At 41.3% G+C, this 26,823-nt stretch overlaps 1 protein-coding gene across 1 annotated transcript in view; it reads left to right on the top strand.

Annotated features, from left to right (window-relative positions):
* Nucleotides 1-26,823, top strand: part of LOC102076239 (uncharacterized) — a 42,465-nt gene that overhangs the window by 3,122 nt on the left and 12,520 nt on the right. Inside the window, exons 4-5 of the mRNA XM_025904484.1 lie at nt 3-283; nt 9,858-15,097. Of these exons, the coding sequence (XP_025760269.1) occupies nt 3-283; nt 9,858-15,097 (5,521 nt within the window). The remainder of the gene's footprint in view (nt 1-2; nt 284-9,857; nt 15,098-26,823) is intronic.

Here is a 26,823-nt window from a genome sequence, read left to right as displayed (position 1 = left end):
AGGAAGAATTGATGACCAGAAACAAGAGTATGAGAGATGCCAACAACAGAAGAAACGCAGGAAAATAGAAGATGAGACGAGGCGGCAGGCAGCACTGGACCGGAAGAGGACAATCCAAGAGCAGATTGAAAAGGAGAATAAAAAACTGAGGGAACTGCTTTCTGAAGCACATGACAGGCTTCAGCTGGAGCTAAACCTCAAAGCCCAGGAGCATTACCACCAGCAGCACTCTCAAGTCCTGCATGAGCTTGTGGCGGAGGAGCACGGAATAGAAAGGGATGAGGTAGGGTTGTAAGCTAACATCTTAATCTTTTTGGAAATGTAAATGTAACCCACGTAAATGCATTTGAAACAAGGGTGAGTTAGGTGGGGCGTGCAGGTATTTGAAGTTTTTGATTTTAAACCAATGATCCTCAGGACCAGGTCAGGTGATTGGAAAATGGCCCATGGTTAAAATGGCTTTATTGTAACCACTGAGTATAGGTATAGCTTGCCATGGAAATATTAAGCTCTCTGCAAATGATTCATTGTATGTGGGGGGGAGGGGGTTCTTCCACATGCTGCGAATGCGTCCCTAATTCGCCCCAATGAGATAATTTTCTACTTGGCACACCGTGCTGAGCATGCGTGTTTATATACAAAAGATAGAGAAATAGAAGCTGATAGCAGGAGTTTCTTTTGGATTTCACAAGAAGGATGTCGAACAAAATTATTCGAAAAACATGCTAAGAAAATTATTGCAGCAAAATGTAGCAGTACCATGGATTTATTCGACAAAGCTGAAAGGTCATCCACTGCAAATCCAAGACCGTTTTAAACTCCGCATCAACGTCTCCCCACACAGCAAAGAAAAGGTTAAATAAATCAGCTGTGAAATGAGCTACAACAACTATTGGCCGAAACACAGAAAAATGGCACGCATAAATCTGATTCCATATTAATGTTTATCAAACCCGAAATATATTAAGGACTTATATTATTAGTATACTATCATAATATCAGTAGTATACTAATATTATTATAAGTATATTTGTTGCCCTCTTTTGTGACTGGTTCAGTGAATTTTGGTAGGTGCATGAAGAAACTTAATAATAATAATAACAACAACAATAATAATAATAACAATAACATTGTGATTCTGTCTAGAAAAGTGCAATAGAAATACAAAGTGCTGCACATAAGATAGCAAGTCATAAAAAAGTTCAACAGACAATATAAAACAGGCAAAAAAATAACCAAAAGCAGTTTTAAAAAGGCAAGTTTTGAGTTGTTTTTAAAAAACAACTTCTGAGTCCACAGTTCTTAAGGTTTAGGGAGACAGTTCCACAGTCTTGGGGCCACAGTGGCAAAAGCTGTATGACCATTAGTTCTCATCTTAGTGTGTTTTATAGCATTTAAGCCCTGATCAGATGATCTCAGGGACCTGCTAGGGACATAGGGCTGTAGAAGATCAGAGATTTAAGCTTGTGCCTGTCCGTGGAATGAGATGCCATGTTTGTTTTTTTTGTTTTTTTATAAATTTAACCCATGGGGAGCATGTAAATAGAAAAGAGAACTGGATCAAGAATGGACCCCTGGGGGACCCCACAAGAAAGTGAGGCATGATGTATCCCCCAGTCTAACAGAAAAGCTTTGGTTGGACAGGTAGGATTTAAACCATTCCAATCCTATGATCTACAGCAGGGGTCACCAACTCCAGGCCTGGAGGGCCGGTGTCCTGCAGGTTTTAGATGTGTCCTTGATCCAACACAGCTGAATTAAATGTATAAATTACCTCCACAACATGTCTTGAAGTTCTCCAGAGGCCTGCTGAACTAATCATTGGATTCAGGTGTGTTGACCCAGGGTGAGATCTAAAACATTGCAGGACACCGGCCCCAAGGCCTGGAGTTGGTGACCCCTGATCTACGATATCAAAGGCAGCACTGAGGTCTAATAGCATTAACATGGCAAATTTTCCCCAGTCAGTAAAAGTTAAAAGGTCATTAAAAACTTTTAAAAGAGCAGTTTTAGTGCTGTGGTGCACTTTGAAACCAGACTGGAATACTTCACCAATGCCATTTTATCTAGAAAGCTGACAGAAGACAACTTTCCCCAGGACTTTAGAAAGAAATTGGTCTGTAGTTGGATAAAACTGCTGGATCCAGGTTTGGCTTTTTCAGAATAGGTTCCACCACAGCATGTTTGAAGTCAGCAAGGACACACCCAGACTGAAGACTGCTATTGACAATAGAAAGCAAACTCGCACTCACAGTTTCAAACACATCTTTCTGTAAATTGGATGGAACAATATCCAAAGTACATCTTGTGAGTTTCAAGTTGTTGACCACTTCACTCAGTAATGAAAAGGACACAGTCTCAAAATGGTCAAATGCAACTGAAGCTGGTGTGTGAACAGATGGGTCGGTAGCAGGAGGGATAATATGAGACCTGATATCCACAGTCCTATTAATGAAGAATTTCAATAAGTTTTTGCTTTTGATGCCACATGGGGAGCAGCAGTAGGCGGATTAAGAACAGAGTTAATAATGCTGAATAAAATATGAGGTTTGTGACAATTATTAGACACAATCTTAGAGAAGTACTTTGTTTTTTCTGCTCTCACGGCCTTTTGATAATTTAACGAGTAAGTACATGAAACGATACCCGAAGTCTGTCCTTTTTCCATTTTTGCTCAGCTGTTCTACACACCTGTCTGAGTTCCTGGTAGCATTATTCAACCAAGGCTGGGTTTTAGGTTTAAGACACCTGGTATTGATGGGAGCAATGAAATCGAGTATTTCCAAGCAGGTTGAATTAAACAGAAAAGGTAGGCAATCAGTGGTCAATTGAGAGGACTCATTAGAAAGTAAGGCATGATTAGAGTTTTTATAAGAACAAACAAAACGATCAGCTGTATCTGAGGTAATCATGCGAGATCGGTATTTGGGTACATCAGGTCTAACAGACTGACATGAAAAAGGGAAATATTACAGGCATGTGGTCAGAGAAATTAATGTTGCAGATCTCAGTGTCACAGAGAGTCAGGCCACTAGACAGTACGAGGTCCAAGGTATGCCCATGTTCGGGTGTTGGGCCTTTAACTGACTGAACAAAATTAAAAGAGTCTATAAGGTTTAAGAAGTCACTAGTCAGCGGTGTGTTTAAGCAGCAAATGTGGATATTAAAATCCCCTACAATTAAAACACTGCCATACCTTGGCATAATTCCTGCCTAGAATTCAGAGAAGTACTTGATAAAATTCTAATTGTACTTCGGTGGTCGGTACACCAGTGCACACAGCACCAGAGTGGACAGCTGAATTTCAAACAACTGCAGTTCAAAGCGAGCATAAGCATCAGCTGTTAGCTACTGACAGTTGAAACAGTTTTTTATAAAAAAAAACCTTCCACCCCGGCCGGTAGTCCGAGGCGAGTTGAGATAGTTACAGTCTGGAGGGATAAGTTCAGAAAGTGGGCTCAACTCACCCAAGTTTAGCCAAGTCTCTGTCACCAGAAGAAAATCCAAGCGACGACCGGTGAAGAAGTCATTCAAAATAAAGGTCTTGTTTGCTAGCACCCTAGCATTAACCAGAGCCAATCTAGCAAACACAGTCTTGCTAGCTGGCTGGGGTGATCGACCCAGAGGACGGAGATTCTGGTGATCCAGTCCCCCTCTGCGAAGGCGAGGGGACAGATGCCGTGATGCCAGATGCTGAGATGCAGGGTCACTGGTACGATCCATCGGTGAACTGATTCCAGGGATCGCCAGGAGATTAACAACTTGGTGTCCGGGGCAAGTTTGTCCAGAAGAGCGCGAGGATTAGTCATCGGTGATGCAGCCACCCAAAACTGAACTTGTACTTTAGGAATCTGTGAGATCTCTGCTTTTACACAATGTGCCATTTGCTGAGTTTGTGGCTTTGCTGTTTGTGTTGACATTTTGCAAAATTACATAACTGCTCTTTTGACTAATTAATTGTTTGTTGTTTTTGCTGTGGTTGTAGAAATGGTTTATATGAGTTTTAGCTGCGATTCAGAGGTTTCTGTAAGGATGGGAATTGATTTTGAAGCCCCAGGTACACCACCAACCTGTTCATGTGTCTAACCGTTTTTCCCCACTCGGCGACACACCCGCCGGGGGTCAAACTCTGGTAATTGGTGATTCTGTTCTCAGACATGTGAAGCTAGAGACACCGGCAACCATAGTCAATTGTCTTCCAGGGGCCAGAGCAGGCGACATTGAAGGAAATTTAAAACTGCTGGCTAAGGGTAAACGTAAATACAGTAAGATCATAATTCACGTCGGCAGTAATGACACCCGGTTACGCCAATCGGAGGTCACTAAAATCAATATTGAATCGGTGTGTAACTTTGCAAAAACAATGTCGGACTCTGTAGTTTTCTCTGGTCCCCTCCCCAATCAGACCAGGAGTGACATGTTTAGCCGCATGTTCTCCTTAAATTGCTGGCTGTCTGAGTGGTGTCCCAGAAACGATGTGGGCTTCATAGATAATTGGCAAACCTTCTGGAGGAAACCTGGTCTTGTTAGGAGAGACGGCATCCATCCCACTTTGGATGGAGCAGCTCTCATTTCTAGAAATATGGACAAATTCATTAAACCCCCCAAAATATGACTATCCAGAGTTGGGACCAGGAAGCAGAGTTGCAGTCTTACACGCCTCTCTGCAGCTTCTCTCCTCCTGCTACCCCCCCAAAAACCCATCTCCATTGAGACTGTGTCAGCTCCCAAAAAGACAAAAAACAAACTAAAAACCAGCAATAAACAACTTAAACATAAAAAATCACAAAGAAAGAACAATACAGTATCCACATCTGAACCAAAGAGTAAAACAGTGAAATGTGGATTATTAAATATTAGGTCTCTCTCCTCCAAGTCTCTGTTAGTACATGACTTAATAATTGATCAACAAATCGATTTACTCTGCCTTACAGAAACCTGGTTGCAGCAGGATGAGTATGTTAGTTTAAATGAATCAACACCCCCGAGTCATTCTAACTACCAGAAATCCCGAAGCACAGGCCGAGGGGGCGGTGTGGCAGCAATTTTTCACACCAGCCTATTAATTAACGAAAGACCAAGACAGACTTTTAATTCATTTGAAAGCCTGATGCTTAGCCTCGTCCACCCCAGCTGTAAAACTCAGAAACCAGTCTTACTTGTTATCATCTATCGTCCACCTGGGCCTTACACAGAGTTTCTCTCTGATTTCTCAGACTTTTTATCTGATTTAGTGCTCAGCTCAGATAAAATAATTATTGTGGGTGATTTTAACATCCATGTAGATGCTAAAAATGACAGCCTCAACATCGCATTTAATCTGTTACTAGACTCAATTGGCTTCTCTCAAAATGTAAAAGAACCCACCCACCACTTTAATCACACTCTAGATCTTGTTTTAACATATGGCATAGAAACTGAATATTTAACAGTGTTTCCTGAAAACCCTCTGCTGTCTGATCATTTCCTGATAACATTTACATTTACAATAATTGATTACACAGCAGTGGAGAGTAGACTTTATCAAAGTAGATGTCTTTCTGAAAGTGCTGTAACTAAGTTTAAGAATATAATCCACCCACTGTTATCATCTTCAATGCCCTGTACCAACATAGAGCAGAGCAGCTATCTGAACGCTACTCCAACAGAGGTCGATTATCTTGTTAATAATTTTACCTCCTCACTACGTACGACTCTGGATACTGTAGCTCCTGTGAAAACTAAGGCCTCAAATCCAAAGTCCCTGACTCCGTGGTATAATTCTCAAACACGTAGCCTAAAGCAGATAACTCGTAAGCTGGAGAGGAAATGGCGTGTCACAAATTTAGAGGATCATCATTTAGCCTGGAGAAATAGTTTGCTGCTTTATAAGAAAGCCCTCCGCAAAGCCAGAACATCTTACTATTCGTCACTGATTGAAGAAAATAAGAACAACCCCAGGTTTCTCTTCAGCACTGTAGCCAGGCTGACAAAAAGTCAGAGCTCTACTGAGCCAACCATCCCTTTAACGTTAACTAGTAATGACTTCATGAACTTCTTCACAAATAAAATTTTTATCATTAGAGAAAAAATTACCAATAATCATCCCACAGATGTAATATTATCTACAGCTACTTTTAGTACCATCGATGTTAAGTTAGACTCTTTTTCTCCAATTGATCTTTCTGAGTTAACTTCAATAATTAATTCCTCCAAACCATCAACGTGTCTTTTAGACCCCATTCCTACAAAACTGCTCAAAGAAGTCCTGCCATTAATTAATTCTTCGATCTTAAATATGATCAACCTATCTCTAATAATCGGCTATGTACCACAGGCCTTCAAGCTGGCTGTAGTTAAACCTTTACTTAAAAAGCCATCTCTAGACCCAGCTGTCTTAGCTAATTATAGGCCAATCTCCAACCTTCCTTTCATATCAAAAATCCTTGAAAGAGTACTTGTCAAACAGCTAACAGATCATCTGCAGAGGAATGGCTTATTTGAAGAGTTTCAGTCAGGTTTCAGAGCTCATCACAGCACAGAAACAGCTTTAGTGAAGGTTACAAATGATCTTCTTATGGCCTCTGACAGTGGACTCATCTCTGTGCTTGTCCTGCTAGACCTCAGTGCTGCGTTCGATACTGTTGACCATAATATCCTATTAGAGCGATTAGAACATGCTGTAGGTATTACAGGTACTGCACTGCAGTGGTTTGTATCATATCTATCTAATAGACTCCAGTTTGTACATGTAAATGGAGAGTCCTCTTCAGACACTAAGGTCAATTATGGTGTTCCACAGGGTTCAGTGCTAGGACCAATTCTATTTACATTATACATGCTTCCCCTAGGCAACATCATTAGAAGACATAGCATAAATTTTCACTGCTATGCAGATGACACGCAGCTCTATCTATCCATGAAGCCAGGTAACACACACCAATTAGTTAAACTGCAGGAATGTCTTAAAGACATAAAGACCTGGATGGCCGCTAACTTTCTGCTTCTTAATTCAGATAAAACTGAGGTTATTGTACTCGGCCCTGAAAATCTTAGAAATATGGTATCTAAGCAGATTCTTACTCTGGATGGCATTACCTTGGCCTCCAGTAACACTGTGAGAAACCTTGGAGTCATTTTTGACCAGGATATGTCCTTCAATGCACATATTAAACAAATATGTAAGACTGCTTTCTTCCATTTGCGCAATATCTCTAAAATTAGAAATATCCTGTCTCAGAGTGATGCTGAAAAACTAGTTCATGCATTTATTACTTCCAGGCTGGACTACTGTAATTCACTATTATCAGGAAGTCCTAAAAACTCGCTGAGAAGCCTTCAGCTAATCCAAAATGCTGCAGCAAGAGTACTGACAGGGACTAGAAAGAGAGAGCATATTTCTCCTGTTTTGGCTTCCCTTCATTGGCTTCCTGTTAAATCCAGAATTGATTTCAAAATCCTGCTCCTCACATACAAGGTCTTAAATAATCAGGCCCCATCTTATCTTAATGACCTTGTAGTACCATATCACCCTATTAGAGCACTTCGCTCTTGCACTGCAGGCCTACTTGTTGTTCCTAGAGTATTTAAAAGTAGAATGGGAGGCAGAGCCTTCAGTTTTCAGGCCCCTCTTCTGTGGAACCAACTTCCAGTTTGGATTCGGGAGACAGACACTATCTCTACTTTCAAGATTAGGCTTAAAACTTTCCTTTTTGCTAAAGCATATAGTTAGGGCTGGACCAGGTGACCCTGAATCCTCCCTTAGTTATGCTGCAATAGACGTAGGCTGCCGGGGATTCCCATGATGCATTGAGTTTTTCCCTTCCAGTCACCTTTCTCACTCACTATGTGTTAATAGACCTCTCTGCATCGAATCATATCTGTTATTAATCTCTGTCTCTCTTCCACAGCATGTCTTTCATCCTGTTTTCCTTCTTTCACCCCAACCGGTCGCAGCAGATGGCCGCCCCTCCCTGAGCCTGGTTCTGCCGGAGGTTTCTTCCTGTTAAAAGGGAGTTTTTCCTTCCCACTGTCGCCAAAGTGCTTGCTCATAGGGGGTCATATGATTGTTGGGTTTTTCTCTGTATTTATTATTGTGCTATCTACTGTACAATATAAAGCGCCTTGAGGCGACTTTTGTTGTGATTTGGCGCTATATAAATAAAATTGAATTGAATTGAATTGAATAAGATTTTCACAATTCCGATTCCATTTTCGATTCTGTTTAACGATTCGATTCTTTATCGATTCTTTTAAAAAAAGGAGAACACTAAGGTCGATTAGCTTAGAACTTTGTTTTATATCTTCTCTTTGAACAAGATAGAAATTTAGGAGTAACATGGCCTTACAAACCCAACAGTGAGATCTTAAGAGATCCACAGCCTATGTCTCTTCAAAGTGGTGTCACAGGGTCCCCAGGAAAAAAATTGTAAATGTAAAATAATAAAATAAATATTCTTCTGTAGCAATAACAAAGTATAACATAAATTATTCTGTAGCAATTACACAAAAATGTCCAGTAATGTCCCTGCCTACAATTAAACACATTCACTTACTGAAAATCGGGGGCATCTGCTATGCAAGCCTTTTACCACAAACTTATTCACTGCTCGGTGACATTCGTCTATCCGGGCCTGAAAGGAGACGCTACCGGTAGACTGCAGTGAGAACTGCCAGCATCTGAGCCAGCCAGACTCTGTCTCTCTCATCATGGTCACCTAAATGCACAGTAATGGCAGGTTTTGTAATAAGGCAGATCATGCTAACATAATATGCACTGTTAGTTGATTATTTACCTGCTGCTGGGTTGAGATTCACGAGTCCGGAGTGGAATTAAAAACACGACATTCATTTAAGGTCATCGCGTGTTTTGTGAGCAAATGCTTTTGCATATTCGTAGTGTTTCCTCCCTTAAATGAAATATCTACTTTGCAAGTATTGCAAGTTGCCCTGTTGTCATCCGTTCTCGTAAAGTATAACCAAACTTTTGAGCGTTTGAGCAGCTTAGGCGCCATGTTTCCTGCCAGGTAAATGACGCTCTGCAACGTGGTGACGTCATTCGGGGCGACTGGAATTGATAAGGGAATCGTTTGCAAAAATGCCAAACAATTCCAAGGAACTGAAACAGTGGGAACCGGTTCTCAACAAGAACCGGGTTTCGATACCCATCCCTAGGTTTCTGTGGATACCACACATGCCGGCATTTACATAAAAAACCTGACTTCGGTGAGGCTTAAACTGCAGCTCACCTCCTTTGCCTTCAGTACCGGGGGCACTGGGGCTCAAGACATATTGCGATATATATTGTATATCACAATGTTAAATTTTCCTCACATCAAACAGTCCTAATCACAGGTTACAAAAGATCTCTTGTTCTCTACATTGAGGTCTAGCAGGATGAGCACAGACATGAGACCACTGTCAGGGGTCGATACTGTTGACCATAATATCCTAGAGCGATTAGAACATGCTGTAGGTATTACAGGTACTGCACTGCAGTGGTTTGTATCATATCTAATAGACTCCAATTTGTTCATGTAAAAGGAGAGTCCTCTTCACACACTGAGGTTAATTATGGTGTTCCACAGGGTTCAGTGCTAGGACCAATTCTGTTTACATTATACATGCTTCCCATAGGCAGTATCATCAGAAGGCATAGCATACACTTTAACTGCTATTCAGATGGGGTACTGCATGATATCCAATAATTACTGTTTTATTTTGTTTTGCTTTTCCTACATCTTAAAACTGGCCTCCTTTTAATACTAAAATTATGGACAATTAAAAGTTACATAGGCTATAACACTGTACATAATATCAATGCTTCCAGTTTTGCTCACTGAGACTAATGTTATGCTCTGTGTTCCTTTTCAATACAGGTCACTGATGTTAATGACAAGTTTAAAGAACTATTATCAAAGTATGACATCAGAGAGGATCAAAATGTGAAGATTCCACTGAAAAACAGGATGAAAACTCTCCAAAATGAGCTGACATTACAATATTTTAAAGAGCACCACATCCCCACTTCATTACAGTGGGCTTTGGATCAGGCTACTGGATATGTGAACCTGTCTCTGACTGAGCGGTTCAACATTCTGAATTCAGTTGTGAAGTTGACCTTAGATGGTGACTCTGATATCAAATGTTTCCTCACGACTGGACAAGACAGGAAGACTGAGTTCCTCTTCAATTTGCAGGAACAGCTACAAACTAAAAATCCAACACTGGCCAGACACGTGTTAGCAAATGTTCTGGATCTGTCCTCAAAGCTGTCCCAATCATGTAAGGAGATCCTCTGTCACATAGTCTTCAACAACATCTGGAAACCAAAAGAAATCAGGCTTTTCATTAGACAGACCTCGAGAGTGGATCAGGAAACAGTCGCAAAAATTCTCCACAAAGCGTGCACCTACAGGCTGAGCTGTAACGACGCTCTCTCTTCCCTGAAAAAGAAAAATCCTGTAGACTACATCCAACATTGTGTGGACAGAGCTGAGCGTGACAAAGATGCTGACACACTATTGGCTGAACTGGAAGACAAAAACTTTCCAGAGTGTATCCTGTCACTCCTGCGAAAAGTCCTGACGTATATTGAAGAAGAGCTACCCAAATATGTAAGTAAGCCCATTAAGGTGAAGAAGATTGAAGATTGTAAAAAGATAATAAATTCTCTTGATTTTAACAATCATAAGATTGATGCTCTGAAGAAAGTCCTGATGATCATATCCAGAGCTGTAAAGGAATGCACCACCTTTACCACTCAAAGCGGTGAACAAGTTCAGGGCTACTTCCCAAGACTCAGTCAGCTGGCCTCATTGCTGCTACTCCTGTTGCCACAGTCTGGGGATAAGAAAGGTAGTCTGTTGGAAATTGGCACCGGAGAGGGCAAAACTTGTATTTTAGCCATGTTTGCTACAATACAGGCCACACGAGGCGTAAAGGTGGACATTGTGACAAACTCTTCTTTGTTAGCAAGTCGTGATCAGGATGAGTGGAGAAAATTATATGATATGTTTGGTATTACATCATCCACGGTGCCTCCAACACACATGGATAACTGCTCTTTTAAAGATCATGACAAGCTGCTTGAGGATGCATACAGCCAGCAGGTCGTTTATGGTACAGTTGGTACCTTTGCAGCAGACATACTGAGGCAAGAGTTTGAGAAGAAGACTACTCGAGGTCTGAGGGGGTTTGAATGTGTGGTAGCAGATGAGGTGGACTACATGACACTAGACTGTGGAGTGCAGGTCACATATCTGTCAGACCAAGCCCGTAGCCTAAGACACGTGGAGCAAGTCCTGGCAAGTATCTGGGCCATGATGTCTGCCTGCTGGCCAATAGAAATGTTTGAAACGGGGGAGATCAGGTGGGGAACCAGGATCCAGCACTTCCACAAGGCTGTAATGCAAGCAGTGGTTGGCTCAGAATCAGAAGATTTTTCAGCCGCTGACCTACTGATGCTTGGTGCCCAGCTGGGGTTTTATTCACAGGAGGATGTGGATGAATTAAATAAAGCAGAGGGTCTGACACAAACAGAGACCGACAGCTTTAAGGATGCCAAGTGGACAGCCACAGAGAACATCATGGCCAACATTGGACCGGAAAAACAGTGTAAGCTTCTGAGACAACTTGAGACAAAAATAGAAAAGAATGTGTCTGTAGATTGTTACTCACTAATGGACAGCAAAGCCAAACTTTACCGGAAGGACAGCTCTCATAGAGACCCTGATGTCAGCCTGCTTCTCCTGGAGAATGGCGGTGCCTGTGAAATCATGTCAGAGGAATCCCTCGTCCAAGGAGCTGTGGACAAATTAAAATCAACAATTAAATATTCTGACCAGTGTTCTGTGAAATCATTGGATGAATGTAAGGGATTTATCATCGTCCCTTCATTTTTGAAAACATACATTGAGAATCGGTTACCACTTTTTGCAGAGAACGCCTTAAAAGCCATTAGAATGACTCCGGGAAGAGAGTACATGATTGAAAAAGCACCTGAAGCTGACACAGGTGGTTTCAGTGATGCTGACAGTCATCAGTATGATGCCATAATTCCTGTGGACTTTGAGGCCAGTGGGATGTTGGAGAAAAACAAGCGATGGGGTGAGGGCCTACAACAGTTTCTGGAGATGAAGCACCAGCTGGCCATTTCACAGCTGTCCAATGTGACAAATTACATGTCCAATGTCCATTTCTTTAAAAGGTACCTCAGTGGAAAAGGCATTTTTGGTGTTTCTGGGACACTGGGGGATGAAGCTGAGAAAGTATTTCTAGAACGGCATTACAAAACAGCAAGCTATGTCATTCCAGCTCACCGCCATACGAAGCTTGTTGAGTTGCCAGCAGTTCAGGTGAGTGGAGGCAGCACTCAGTGGATCCAGGTGATCTGTGAAACTGCACAGAGAGCCGCAGTCAGAGGGCAAGTTGTTTTGATCATTTGTGAAGATGTCAACACTGCAGATGAGCTGAAGACAAAAATGGTTCGTCCAGAAAGAGAAGCCAGTGAGCTCACCATGTACACAATCAGTGAGAAGCACAACATCGAGAAACAAAACTTTAGCCAGGGAAACATTATCATTGCTACAAACCTTGGTGGCCGAGGTACAGACATTAATGTTCAGCAGGACGTAAATGAGTGTGGAGGTCTCTTTGTGCTCCTCACATACTTTCCTAGAAGTCACCGTGTGGAGCAACAGGTCTTTGGACGCACTGCCCGGAAAGGAAACCCAGGGATGGTCCAGATGGTTCTCAACCAGGGCCATCTTGCACCAGCGTACCAAGGCCATTCAATCGAAACCATGAGGCATCTCAGAGAGGAGTATGAGCTCAGACATTTAGACAGCATAGAGAAATATAAGTGTGACATTGAAATTAAAGAAGCTCTCTTCTCCACATTTTGTGAATTTCTGTGTGACTTTGACAAGAATTACACAGTGGAAGAAAGGAGTGACCTGTCCAAGGTAAAACTGAAGGATGTTCCTGAATATTTTAAGATCCACCAGAACAAGTTTGACTATCAGACTGCACTGAATGCTTTGAAAGAATCTTGGGCTTTGTGGCTCATCCTTCATGAAGAGCACATCAGCAGACATGATGATATCAGCAAGCTGAGAGAAGACCTCACCAAAGACTTGAAGAAGACTGGTGACTTCCTTCTGCAGGGGACCAGTTGTAATTTCTATGATTACATCAAACAGGCAGCAAGCAGAACTGACCTGCACTGCATGAACAAAACTAAATGTGACTTTGGAGCAAAGACTTACTGGCAGAGAGCTGCAGAGTGTGATCATTTCTACAGTGCTGTGGCGCTTTATAATCAAGCTTACATCACACTCAACCTCAGAAAAGAAGACTACATAGCTGAGGCAAAGAAATTACTGGAGGAAGCGAAGACTGCAGTGGATGTCTATCTCTCAGAATCAACAAATACGATGATGTTTTGTAATTTGTCAGTGATGAGTGCCTTTGTTCCACACAACACAAACTGCAACCTCCAGATCCAAATGCAAGCCAGAATGAATATCTTCAAATCTTGGAAAGGATACATTGAAAGTGCCCTGACAACTCTGAGAGAGCTCGACGGCAGCGAAAGTGATGCAGAAGTAGAGGATTCCAGTGTGTACCATCTTTCAAAAGATAAAGACTTAATCACCACCAATGAGCTGATGATGCTCTGTGAAAATGGCCTTAGCATAGTCTTTGAGGTTAAGAAGAAGCCTGAGTTCTGCTATGATGCCCTTGCTTGTTTTGTTCTTGGTGCCCTTCAAGTAGCAGCAGGTGTTCTTGTTTGTGCTCTGTCATGTGGTGGTGCCAGTCAGTTTGGACTTGGACTGACTTGTGAGGGGGTATCTGACATGATTCAAGGGATCAAAGGAATGATACAAGGAGGCTTTGACTGGGCTGAATGGGCAATCTCCAAGGCCATCACCATTGGATTATCTCTGATCTCTGGTGGATTCAGCCGACTAAAGAAAGCTAGAAGTGCAGTGCGAAGTGGCACAAAAAGTCTGATCACAGGAGCAAAGAGTACATCTGTCTGTACAGTAAAACAGTGTTTTCTGAAGGTGGGAAAGTATGCAGTTCAGGAACTGGGGAAGCAAGGATGTATCAGTGATCTGACTCATACTGTTGAGAAGGAAACTGATGCTTTTTTCCAAAAGGTTCTGAAGGACGTCTTTGAGAAAAAGGTGTTTTCACTGATAAAAGCCAACCGTGAGCTGGATGAAGTTCTCACAAACTTCATTTGCTCAGGGATACCAAAGACTGCCCTGGAGAATGGGTCCAGTGAATTCATAATTGACAGAGGGTGTGAGGAACAAATGCTTCAGTCAGTGGATCTGATAACAAGAGAAGTCATTCCTGCCCTGATGATGAATTGTACCATGGTTCTTAAGGTTCTTAATATACTTTCAGAACTGTGTGGTGCTGTAACACAACACACAGGAGGCCTCAAAGGGTTGGATCTAATGGAAAAATCAGCTGAAAATGTACAAGTTAATGTACAAACACTGGATTCAATACCTACGGAGAAGGTCATTAACAACACTTTTGTTCCTCAGCTGTTGCAAAGCATGGAAAATCTACCCCAAGAAAGGAATGACCAGGATGGAAGACGTGGTCTATCAGATGTGAAACGCTTTAAACATGAACTCATCAACATGATTGCAGAAAGTGCTTCAAGCTCTTATGTTGAGGCCTGTTTCAGACATATGACCTCCATCATGAGCAAAATGTGCATGAGTCAAATAAACCATGCTGCTGGTGGTGCTGTTAGAAACATTCTCAGCAGTGTCGACGCCCAAAGTTTCGGTGAAAACCAGCTTTATAAGCATCATATGAAAAAGGCAATCCAAAGTCCACATGAGCTGTTGTCACAGTCTGAGAAGAGGGACTTGGAGTCTTACATAGAGAAAATTTCTGATGTTAACCACCCTGCTACAGCTTTGGACATCCATGTCCTCACTCAAAGTGATGCTCTGGAAGGCAAAGGCATCAAACTGGTTACGGTGGACAACGATGGGAAGAAGCTTTCAGAAGACTATTTTCCAGGGAAGGAGGACTCAGCAGGTGATATAGTCCTCCAGCTGAAGAAGGAGCCAAAAAATCCAACACAGTGAGTGACAGATATTAATTATTTGAAATCATATAAGTCATCACTAAAATGTTTTATTCTAAAATCATCAGATATTGGCAGGACCCTCATAAAGTTTCCACTTCACTGCTAGTTTCAATTGTAACAAAGACTAAAAGCATTCATTTCAAGATGTTATAATCTCATGGACTTTAAAAGCAATGTGCAATTTTAATGCTCGGTTTTATTAAATCTGGTTCTTGCCATTCTTTTACTGAATAGAGAGAACACGACTCAGTTAGTCAAAATATTTATATTTTTTTATGTAATCATCTTCCGGAAGAGAGAGACCTGCACAGCCCAAAGCTAGTTGCAAAATCTCTAGCATTAGAAACCAAAAATGTGTATCATATAGGTGTTATTTTGTTGGTGTTATTTTATTTTGGTCCGTTACACGTCACACATAGTTTCGATAAAAACAACTCCTTCTGTGTTACTAGTTCTGTTTTTTCTGTCTGGTTTCCTGTATTTTATTAGCATGCCTCTGCAGCTCTGCTCTAAACTTCCTGTTTCTTAAACTTCCACTAACTTAAGCCTCTGTTGCTAAGGCGACCTGTCACCCTCTGACCTGGTTCTCTCTCACAGCTGGCCTTGCTTTATACAGGCCTTTATTATTAAAATACATAAAACAATATAATCAGAAAATAAGCACTAAGAATATATATTTATTCCGTAACAGTTTAAATCCTTATAGTGGGTTACTTTAACATTCATGCAAACTAGCAGTTTACAGTTTGGACACAACTTCTTATTTAATGGTTTTCTTTATTTTTATGGCTCTATACATTCTAGATTCTCACTGAAGGCATCATAAGTATGAATGAACACATATGTAGCAAACACAAATGTGTGAAATAAGTTTAAACATGTTTTATATTTTAGATTCTGTTGAGTAGCCCCCCCCCCGCTTCTATTGGCATTCTCTTGATGGGCTTCATGAGGTCGTCACCTGATGAAATGTTCTTCAAGGAGTTCTCAGAGATACTTAGCACTTGTTGGTCCTTTTCCCTTCACTCTGTGGTCCATCTCATCCCAAACCATCTTGACTGCTGTGGTAGCCATGCTGGTTCAGTGTGCCATCGCATCTCCTCCTCCATGCTTCACAGTTGGAACCATGCATGTAGATACCACCAGTTTACCTTTTCTGCACAAAGACACGGCAGGTGGAATCAAAGATCTCAATTTTGGACTCATCAGACCAAAGTACAGATTTCCACTGGTCTAATGTCCATTCCTTGTGTTTCTTGGCCCGAACAAATCTCTTCTGCTTGTTGCTTTTCCTTAGTCATGGTTTTGTAGCAGCTATTTGGCCATAAAGGCCTGATTCACAGAGTCTCCTCTGAACAGCTGATGTAGAGATTTGTCTGTTACTGGAACTCTATGTGGCATTTATCTGGGCTCTAATCTGAGGTGCTGTTAACTTGTGATTTCTGAGGCTGGTGACTCAGATAAATGTATCCTCAGCAGTGATGGGAATAACGGTGTTACAAGTAACTGTTGACACAGTAATCTAACTAATTAATATTCCTATTGTTACAACGGCGTTACAGTTACTAACAAGAAAATGCGGTCGCGTTACTATTTTTCAACAGACGGTTGAAGCTGTGTTCAGCTTACCGCATCTTATATCAGTTGCACGGAAGTTGCTGTAAGTAATCTGGGCGTTACAGCTTTAAGCAGCTGCATGACCAATCAAAAAATGATATGGCAACATGACATTTGGTTGTTTAGAAATAGGGGGAAGTTTTAGGAGTGACGTGTTGTCTTGTGTAGTTAGTGTGTAGTGTTGTGGATAGTTTTGTGTTGTGTGTCAGAACAATGAGATGAGTGATACACCTGCTGCTGTCAGACCTGCAGGCATCAGGCTTGTGATGTTGTTTGCAGAACTTGTGCATATAATTTTAAAATTTTCAATTTATATTTGCATTTAAAGTTATGAAATATGATTCATTAAACATGTTTGTGGTTGTTACAGTAAAAAATATTCAATTCAATTCAATTTCAATTCAATTGTATTTATATAGCACCAAATCACAACAAAAGTCGCCTCAAGACGCTTCATAGATACAGAGAAAAACCCAACAATCATATGACCCCCTATGAGCAAGCACTTTGGCGACAGTGGGAAGGAAAAACTCCCTTTTAACAGGAAGAAACCTCCGGCAGAACCAGGCTCAGGGAGGGGCGGGGCCTATCTGCTGTGACTGGTTGGGGTGAGAGAAGGAAAACAGGATGAAAGACATGCTGTGGAAGAGAGACAGAGATTAATATCAAGTATGATTCAGTGCAGAGAGGTCTATTGACACATAGTGAGTGAGAAGGTGACTGGAAAGGAAAAACTCAATGCATCATGGGAATCCCCGGCAGCCTACGTCTATTGCAGCATAACTAAGGCTATGTCCACACGTACACGGGTATTTTTGAAAACGGAGATTTTCCGTTTTCGTTTTAAAAAATAATCCCGTCCACACGTAAAGACAGAAATGAAGGAAAACGCTGCTAGGAACATGCCAAAGCAGCAGGTGGCGCTATATTCCTAACCGTGTAGAAATGTTGGCCAATCAGAAGTCTAGAAGCCTCGGTGGGAAATAGTAAACAAAGCTGGGCCATATAAGCAGAACCGAGTCGTATGTGTGGAGGGACAGTAACTGTGTGTGTATATGTAAGCATTTAAACACTGCAGAGAGGACAATTAACAGTAACAGTATTGTAAAAATTCATTTCACCGAAACAACAACGTGGCGCACAGTGTGACGTCAAAAAAGGCGCACACCTTTGACGCTGCGTTTTCTCCGTTTTTCTCGTCTACACGTAAATGCAAAAACGGAGTTTTAGAAAATATCCACCCTGGCCGGAGTTTTTAGAAATCTCCGTTTTCAGTGACCGAAAACGCCGTTTACGTGTGGACGAAAGGTGCAAACGCATAGAAAAATCTGCGTTTTCAAAAATACCCGGGTACGTGTGGACATAGCCTAAGGGAGGATTCAGGGTCACCTGGTCCAGCCCTAACTATATGCTTTAGCAAAAAGGAAAGTTTGAAGCCTAATCTTGAAAGTAGAGATAGTGTCTGTCTCCTGAATCCAAACTGGAAGCTGGTTCCACAGAAGAGGGGCCTGAAAACTGAAGGCTCTGCCTCCCATTCTACTTTTAAATACTCTAGGAACAACAAGTAGGCCTGCAGTGTGAGAGCGAAGTGCTCTAATAGGGTGATATGGTACTACAAGGTCATTAAGATAAGATGGGGCCTGATTGTTTAAGACCTTGTATGTGAGGAGCAGGATTTTGAATTCAATTCTGGATTTAACAGGAAGCCAATGAAGGGAAGCCAAAACAGGAGAAATCTGCTCTCTCTTTCTAGTCCCTGTCAGGACTCTTGCTGCAGCATTTTGGATTAACTGAAGACTTTTCAGGGAGTTTTTAGGACTTCCTGTCATTTTTAGCATCTACATGGATGTTAAAATCACCCACAATAATTATTTTATCTGAGCTGAGCACTAAATCAGATAAAAAGTCTGAGAAATCAGAGAGAAACTCTGTGTAAGGCCCAGGTGGACGATAGATGATAACAAGTAAGACTGGTTTCTGAGTTTTACAGCTGGGGTGGACGAGGCTAAGCATCAGGCTTTCAAATGAATTAAAAGTCTGTCTTGGTCTTTCATTAATTAATAGGCTGGTGTGAAAAATTGCTGCCACACCGCCCCCTTGGCCTGTGCTTCGAGGTTTCTGGTAGTTAGAATGACTCGGGGGTGTTGATTCATTTAAACTAACATAATCATCCGGCTGCAACCAGGTTTCTGTAAGGCAGAGTAAATCGATTTGTTGATCAATTATTAAGTCATGTACTAACAGAGACTTGGAGGAGAGAGACCTAATATTTAATAATCCACATTTCACTGTTTTACTCTTTGGTTCAGATGTGGATACTGTATTGTTCTTTCTTTGTGATTTTTTATGTTTAAATCAGCGGTCCCCAACCTTTTTTGCGCCACGGACCGGTTTACGCCCGACAATATTTTCACGGACCGGCCTTTAAGGTGTCGCGGATAAATACAACAAAATAAAACTAGTACCGGTACCGAAAAAAAGAATATTCATTCATAACACACGTGAAAAGACCCAGGAAAACAGAGTTAACGATAAAAACGATAACAAAATAACCCTGAAAACCATACATTTCACACCTGAGCCTCAACTCTCGCGGCCCGGTACCAAACGACTCACGGACCGGTACCGGTCCGAGGCCCGGGGGTTGGGGACCGCTGGTTTAAGTTGTTTATTGCTGGTTTTTAGTTTGTTTTTTGTCTGTTTGGGAGCTGACACAGTCTCTATGGAGATGGGTTTTTGGGGGGGTAGCAGGAGGAGAGAAGCTGCAGAGAGGCTTGTAGGACTGCAACTCTGCTTCCTGGTCCCAACTCTGGATAGTCATATTTTGGGGAGTTTAATAAATTGGTCCATATTTCTAGAAATGAGAGCTGCTCCATCAAAAGTGGGATGGATGCCGTCTCTCCTAACATATTACTAAAATATCTCCTAAAATATAACTCTTTCTACTCTGATTTTATGTTTTTGTCTGATTTTAGATCAATTGTGTTAATACAGTTTGTCAAAATGAAAACATAACTGTAAATTCTGACACGTGAGGTTGTGCTGAAAAGGATGATACCAAACAAGGCAAAGTAAATAGATTTTAAAGGTAAAATGTGGAGGAAACATCAGAAGTAGTTAAAAATGGCCAATTCTACCCTGGACCCCAGAGGGTTAAACGTTTTTTTTTTTTTTTAAGTAACGCAATAGTTACTTTTCAAGTAATTAATTACTTTTAGAATCTTGTAACTCAGTTACTAACTCAGTTACTTTTTTGAAGAAGTAACTAGTAACTATAATTAATTACTTTTTCAAAGTAACTTGCCCAACACTGATCCTCAGCAGCAGAGGTGAGCCTTGGTCTTCCTTTCCCGGGGCGGTCCTCATGTAAGACAGTTTCAGCGTAGCACTTAATGGGTTTTGTGACTGCACTTGGGGACACATTCGATATTTTAGCAGTTTTCCAGACTGACTGTCCTACTGTTCTTAAAGTAATGATGGACTGCTGTTTCTCATTACTCAGCGGACTGGTTGTTGCCATAATATGAATTCTAACAGTTGTGAAACAGGGCTGTCAGCTGTGCACCAACCTGACTTCTGCACAACACAACTGATGGTCCCAACCTCATTAAGAAGGCAAGAAACTCCACCAATGAACCCTGACAGGCCCACCTGTGAAGTGAAACCATTTCAGGTGACGACATCATGAAGCTCACTGAGAGAATGCCGAGGGTTTGCAGTGCTGTCAACAAAACAAAAAAGAGAGGATACTTACAGGAATCTGAAATACACTGTGTGCACAATTATTAGGCAAGTTGATCCTGGATAAAGGAAAATGCCACACCTTCCTTCACAGCACTGTTAAAATGCTATGTGTTTTTAAGGTTTTACTGTGGACACAGGCTCATACAAAGTGTTGCCTTTGTGAGTGTAAATGACCAGAGACCATGAAGATTTACTGAAGTGAAAGTCTCTACTGTAGACACGGGGGTGAAAATTAAAACCAGCCTTACTGCTCCAACTTGTTTGAATGTAGGGTAGTGAGTTTTTATTGGTTTTCGTTTTTAGAGTAGGTTTCTCTGGCTTTTACCACGTAGAGTATATTAGTGCTTATGTTAAACATCCTCAGTATGGATGTTTACCATCTCTCAGCATCGTATAATTTAATATTGTACTTATGTATATTTAATGTTCGTATATTTTTAATAATTGTTACCTAGTACCCATGAAAGGCTTTAGCACTTAGGTTAGCTCTAATTCTTAGAAGTTATTTGTACATTTGTAAATTTATATTATTCAGTGATTTCTCGCAGTATTACTTTTTAATACTGGCCGTCAGTTTTCTATTCAAACTCTGACAGGAAACCTGTCTAACTGAGTGGGCCGAGTAGTGAGTAACTGCTCAAGACGAGGGAAGAAGCATATTATTATGGCGTTATTTTTGTGCCACTATTCTGAGCGCATGTAAAAAAAAATTGAGCGCACGTAAAAAAGTTTGCAGGTGCAAGTGTTGTATTTTGAGGAGAAATTTATTTTGAGCAAAGAAAAGCTGAATTTGAGTGAACAAAATTCATTCCTGCGTGCAAAAAATGTATTTCAGTGTTTGCTATTATCCACACACACACACACACACACAATAGCAGCCCCTCTCGCTCAGTTTTTGCATTTGCGCTCGCTCGCAATGAGTTGCTCGCGCTCTCAACATTTCTGCCCGTGCGCGATCAACTCTTTCTGCACACCGTTATACAGGGAGTGCAGAATTATTAGGCAAATGAGTATTTTGTCCACATCATCCTTTTCATGCATGTTGTCTTACTCCAAGCTGTATAGGCTCGAAAGCCTACTACCAATTAAGCATATTAGGTGATGTGCATCTCTGTAATGAGAAGGGGTGTGGTCTAATGACATCAACACCCTATATCAGTTGTGCATAATTATTAGGCAACTTCCTTTCCTTTGGCAAAATGGGTCAAAAGAAGGACTTGACAGGCTCAGAAAAGTCAAAAATAGTGAGATATCTTGCAGAGGGATGCAGCAGTCTTAAAATTGCAAAGCTTCTGAAGCGTGATCATTGAACAATCACGCGTTTCATTCAAAGTAGTCAACAGGGTCGCAAGAAGCGTGTGGAAAAACCAAGGCGCAAAATAACTGCCCATGAACTGAGAAAAGTCAAGCGTGCAGCTGCCAAGATGCCACTTGCCACCAGTTTGGCCATATTTCAGAGCTGCAACATCACTGGAGTGCCCAAAAGCACAAGGTGTGCAATACTCAGAGACATGGCCAAGGTAAGAAAGGCTGAAAGACGACCACCACTGAACAAGACACACAAGCTGAAACGTCAAGACTGGGCCAAGAAATATCTCAAGACTGATTTTTCTAAGGTTTTATGGACTGATGAAATGAGAGTGAGTCTTGATGGGCCAGATGGATGGGCCCGTGGCTGGATTGGTAAAGGGCAGAGAGCTCCAGTCCCACTCAGACGCCAGCAAGGTGGAGGTGGAGTACTGGTTTGGGCTGGTATCATCAAAGATGAGCTTGTGGGGCCTTTTCGGGTTGAGGATGGAGTCAAGCTCAACTCCCAGTCCTACTGCCAGTTTCTGGAAGACACCTTCTTCAAGCAGTGGTACAGGAAGAAGTCTGCATCCTTCAAGAAAAACATGATTTTCATGCAGGACAATGCTCCATCACACGCGTCCAAGTACTCCACAGCGTGGCTGGCAAGAAAGGGTATAAAAGAAGAAAAACTAATGACATGGCCTCCTTGTTCACCTGATCTGAACCCCATTGAGAACCTGTGGTCCATCATCAAATGTGAGATTTACAAGGAGGGAAAACAGTACACCTCTCTGAACAGTGTCTGGGAGGCTGTGGTTGCTGCTGCACGCAATGTTGATGGTGAACAGATCAAAACACTGACAGAATCCATGGATGGCAGGCTTTTGAGTGTCCTTGCAAAGAAAGGTGGCTATATTGGTCGCTGATTTGTTTTTGTTTTGTTTTTGAATGTCAGAAATGTATATTTGTGAATGTGGAGATGTTATATTGGTTTCACTGGTAAAAATAAATAATTGAAATGGGTATATATTTGTTTTTTGTTAAGTTGCCTAATAATTATGCACATTAATAGTCACCTGCACACACAGATATCCCCCTAAAATAGCTAAAACTAAAAACAAACTACAAACTACTTCCAAAAACATTCAGCTTTGATATTAATGAGTTTTTTGGGTTCATTGAGAACATGGTTTTTGTTCAATAATAAAATTATTCCTCAAAAATACAACTTGCCTAATAATTCTGCACTCCCTGTATAGTGAGTCAACCCCAAAAGAAAATACAAGCCTCTAACCTGTCTCCCTGACCCAAAATAGGAGAAAAAGGTTGAAAAAGAAACGGTTTCCCACCCCTTCAGCTACCATGTGCAGATAGACGACTCTCTACACTATTTTTACTGCAGCCTAGCTCTTCTCATTCCGGAAAACTCCGTCACACGGCACGAAGGGCCCCAAATGCGCAGCTCACTGGAAACAGGAAGTAGGAGGAGGGGCTGCCGGCCCAGTCAGGCGCCAATTTGTAGCTGGCCTCATTGCCTCTTCCACCAATGGTCAGCCTCCACCTGGAAATTTCAGTCAGGTTTTAAACCACTTCACAGCACAGAGTCTGCACTTCTGAGAGTTTTTAATGATATTTTACTAACTGCTGAATCTGGGAACTCCGTCTTACTTGTGCTTTTGGATCTCACAGCAGCTTTTGATACAGTAAATCACATCATTTTAATTTCTCGCCTAGAACATCATGTTGGAATTAGAGGCACTGCCATGGAGTGGTTCAAGTCATACCTGTCTGACAGAAGTTTCTCTCTCACTTGGTAAATTTTATTCATCCTCCGCCCCCCTCCCATGTGGCGTACCTCAAGGACCCATCCTCCAGCCCCTTCTTTTTAGCATTTATTTACTTCCCCTTGGCCATATAATTAAAAAGACATGAAGTCTCATTTCATTTTTATGCAGACGACTGACAGATTTATCTACCCCTGAAACACAACGAACCTAACCCCCTCAGGCCTATTTTAAAATGTCTCAAGGATATCAGAGCGTGGCTCTGAATCTTTTAAATTTTAATGAAAAGAAGACTGACATCATTATATTTGTCCTGAGTGGCCTTGGTGTCCCACCATCTGACACGGGTCCTCTCACATCCTGTGTCAAACCTGTTGCCACCAACCAAATTTGACACAGCTCATACATGGGAAAAAACAGATAAACTCAGTGGTGAGAAAAAAAAAAGCTTTTTTTCAACTGAGGCAGCTCTCTAAAGTCAAACCTTTTATCTCTTTTTGTGACTTAGAGAAAGTTTTACATGCATTTATGACCACTCGCCATGATTATTGTAATACACTTTATGTTGGTATTGATCAGGCTTCGCTTACAAATGGTCCAGAATGCTGCTGCTCGCCTGCTGACAGGAACAAATGTGACCACATTACCCCTGTTCTTGCCTCCTTACACTGGTTGCCTGTCCATTTTAGAATTCATTTTAAAATCTTATTGTTTGCTTTTAAAGTTTTAAATGGCCTGGCTCCTTTTTACCTGTCAGACCTTCTACACCTTCATACTTCACAAAGGTCTCTCCGATCAACTGACCACTCACTCATTGCTGTCCCCATGTCGAGACTGAAACACCTGGGGGGCCAAGCTTTCGCTGTTGCCCCCAAATTATTGAATAAGCTGCCCCTCCATATCAGGCTGGCCCCAACACTTGAAATGTTCACTTTTAAAAACGCACTGTATTTTAAAAGTGGAGTAGATTATTAGTTATAGGAGTAGTACAGAGTCAGCTGTTGGTCACTCTTAATCTTTTTATTTTGTTAATTTTATTCATTTTATTTTTTATTGTCTATTTTACTCATGTTTTAATATTTAATATATGTACTGATTTATTTTTTATCATTTATGTAATTATTTTATTGTTATTTATATTCATTTCTTTGTCTGCTTAATGTATGGTTTTTACCTTTTATCTCTGTATTATTATTAGAAAGAACTTTGGTCAACTTTATTGTTTAAGTGCTCTATAAATAAAGTTGGATAGGATTGGATTGATGACCATCAATTTTTTGTGCAGCAGCAACCACAGCCTCCCAGACAATGTCCCGAGAGGTGGACTGTTTCCCTACACTGTGAATTTCCCATGTAAGCAGGGCCCACAGGGTCTCAGTAGGGTTTAGGTCAGGGAAGGAAGGGGGCCATGTCATTATTTTTTCATCCTTAAGGCCTTTACTGGCTAACCATGAAGTGGAGTACTTCGATGCATGCGATGGAGCATTATCCTGCATAAAAATCATGGCCTTTTTAAAAGATGCAGACTTTTTCCTTTACCACTGCTTGAAGAAAGTGTCTTCTAAAAACTGTCAGTAGGTTATGGGGTTGATTTTCAGGCCATCTTCAACCTGAAAAGGTCCAACCAGCTCATCTTTAATGATAAAATGGTAAATGGCCTGCATAGCGCTTTACTAGTCCCTAAGGACTAGCGCTTTACACAAACAGTCATCCACCCATTCACACACTGGTGATGGCAAGCTACATTGTAGAGGCGAGGGCCCTCTGACCACCACCAGTAGGCAACGGGTGAAGTGTCTTGCCCAAGGACACAACGACCGAGACTGTCCAAGCCACGATCGCCCTAATACCAGCCCACACCAGTACCCCACCTCCACCTTGCTGGCGTCTGAGTCGAAGTGGAGCTCTTTGTCGGGTTTCAGCCTTCCTTTCCTTGGCCATGTCTCTAGGCACTGAACACCTCATACTTCTGAACACTCTGGGTAGGTTGCAGTTCAGGAATATGGCAGCACTGGAGAATAATGGGTTCCTGGTAGCTTCACGTATGATTCTTCTCAAATCTTTGGCAGTTAACTTGCGTCTTTTTTTCTTAATACATATCTTGCGACCCTGTTTGCTATTTGCAAATTGATAGTTCTGTGTCACCAGAGATGGGCAGTAACGCGTTACTGTAATCCGATTACTTTCTTTCAAGTAACAAGTAAAGTAAGGGATTACTATCGCAAAAAAGGTAATTAGATTACTGTTACTTTCCCGTAAGTAAGCTGAGTTACTGCGTTACTAAAACCGTGATTTTTTTTTTGCTAGAGTGTCTCATGACAATCATGTAAGCGAGTGCGACGTTCGTGGCAACAGCTGTGTGCAGATCAACAATGGATAGTACTGCGTGGAAGTACTGACCTTACTTTGAGTTTGATTCCATAAAAAGTGACAAAAACATTAGAGTCCGCTGTTCACTGCGTGGGAAGAAAACTTCTTTTTACAGCGAAAAACCCCTTAACTTCCGAGCAAGCACCGAGTGCGCTACGACTGTAATGGGAAATTCACAGAGAAACTCACGGATTCTTCAACTAACCGCTGCGGCACACCTGCACCAGGGCAAACCTCCGCCTGCTATACAGGTGAAAATAGAGCAACAGGACCGCTGAGTCTTTGATTTTTATTTATTTTCTGCTGTGTTTCACTTGCATTTATTTGAAAGACTGAGTGCAAACACAAAAAAATATTTTATTTTATGTGCTGGAATGTGTAGAAAATAGGTTTAAATGTTAAACAAATTTCTTCCAGTCAGAGAATGTTGCATATAATTTAATGTTTGCTTGATGCATAAAGTTAAAATATTAAAACTAATAAAACAAGTTTTAAACAGAGACATTTCCATTTGATTACATTTTGTATTATAGACTATGCAGAAAAAGTAGAACTGGGCTGAAAGATCTATTGCTTTATCACCTGTTCAGGTTGTAAATTGTGTTTTTAAAAAGTAACGAAGTAACTAAGTAATGAATTACTTTTGAAAATAAGTAATCAGTAAAGTAACAGGATTACTTTTTTTTTGGGGGGGGGGGGGGGTATTCAGTAATTAGGTACTGATTACTTTTTTTAAGTAACTTGACCAACACTGGTGGTCACACCCCAATATCTTCGCAATTGCAAGAGTGCTGGATTCTCCTGAAAGACCTTTTACAATTTTTGACTTTTCAAAGTGCTTTAAATGTCTTTTGTTGCCCATTTTGCCTGAGGGAGAGAAGCTGCCTAATAATTATGCACACCTTTATATAGAGT

The sequence above is a fragment of the Oreochromis niloticus genome, unplaced genomic scaffold (genome assembly GCF_001858045.2).
Source record: "Oreochromis niloticus isolate F11D_XX unplaced genomic scaffold, O_niloticus_UMD_NMBU tig00001906_pilon, whole genome shotgun sequence".
NCBI lineage: Eukaryota > Metazoa > Chordata > Actinopteri > Cichliformes > Cichlidae > Oreochromis > Oreochromis niloticus.
Note: the sequence above shows the minus strand (reverse complement) of the source record. Positions and strands in the feature narration are given on the sequence as shown.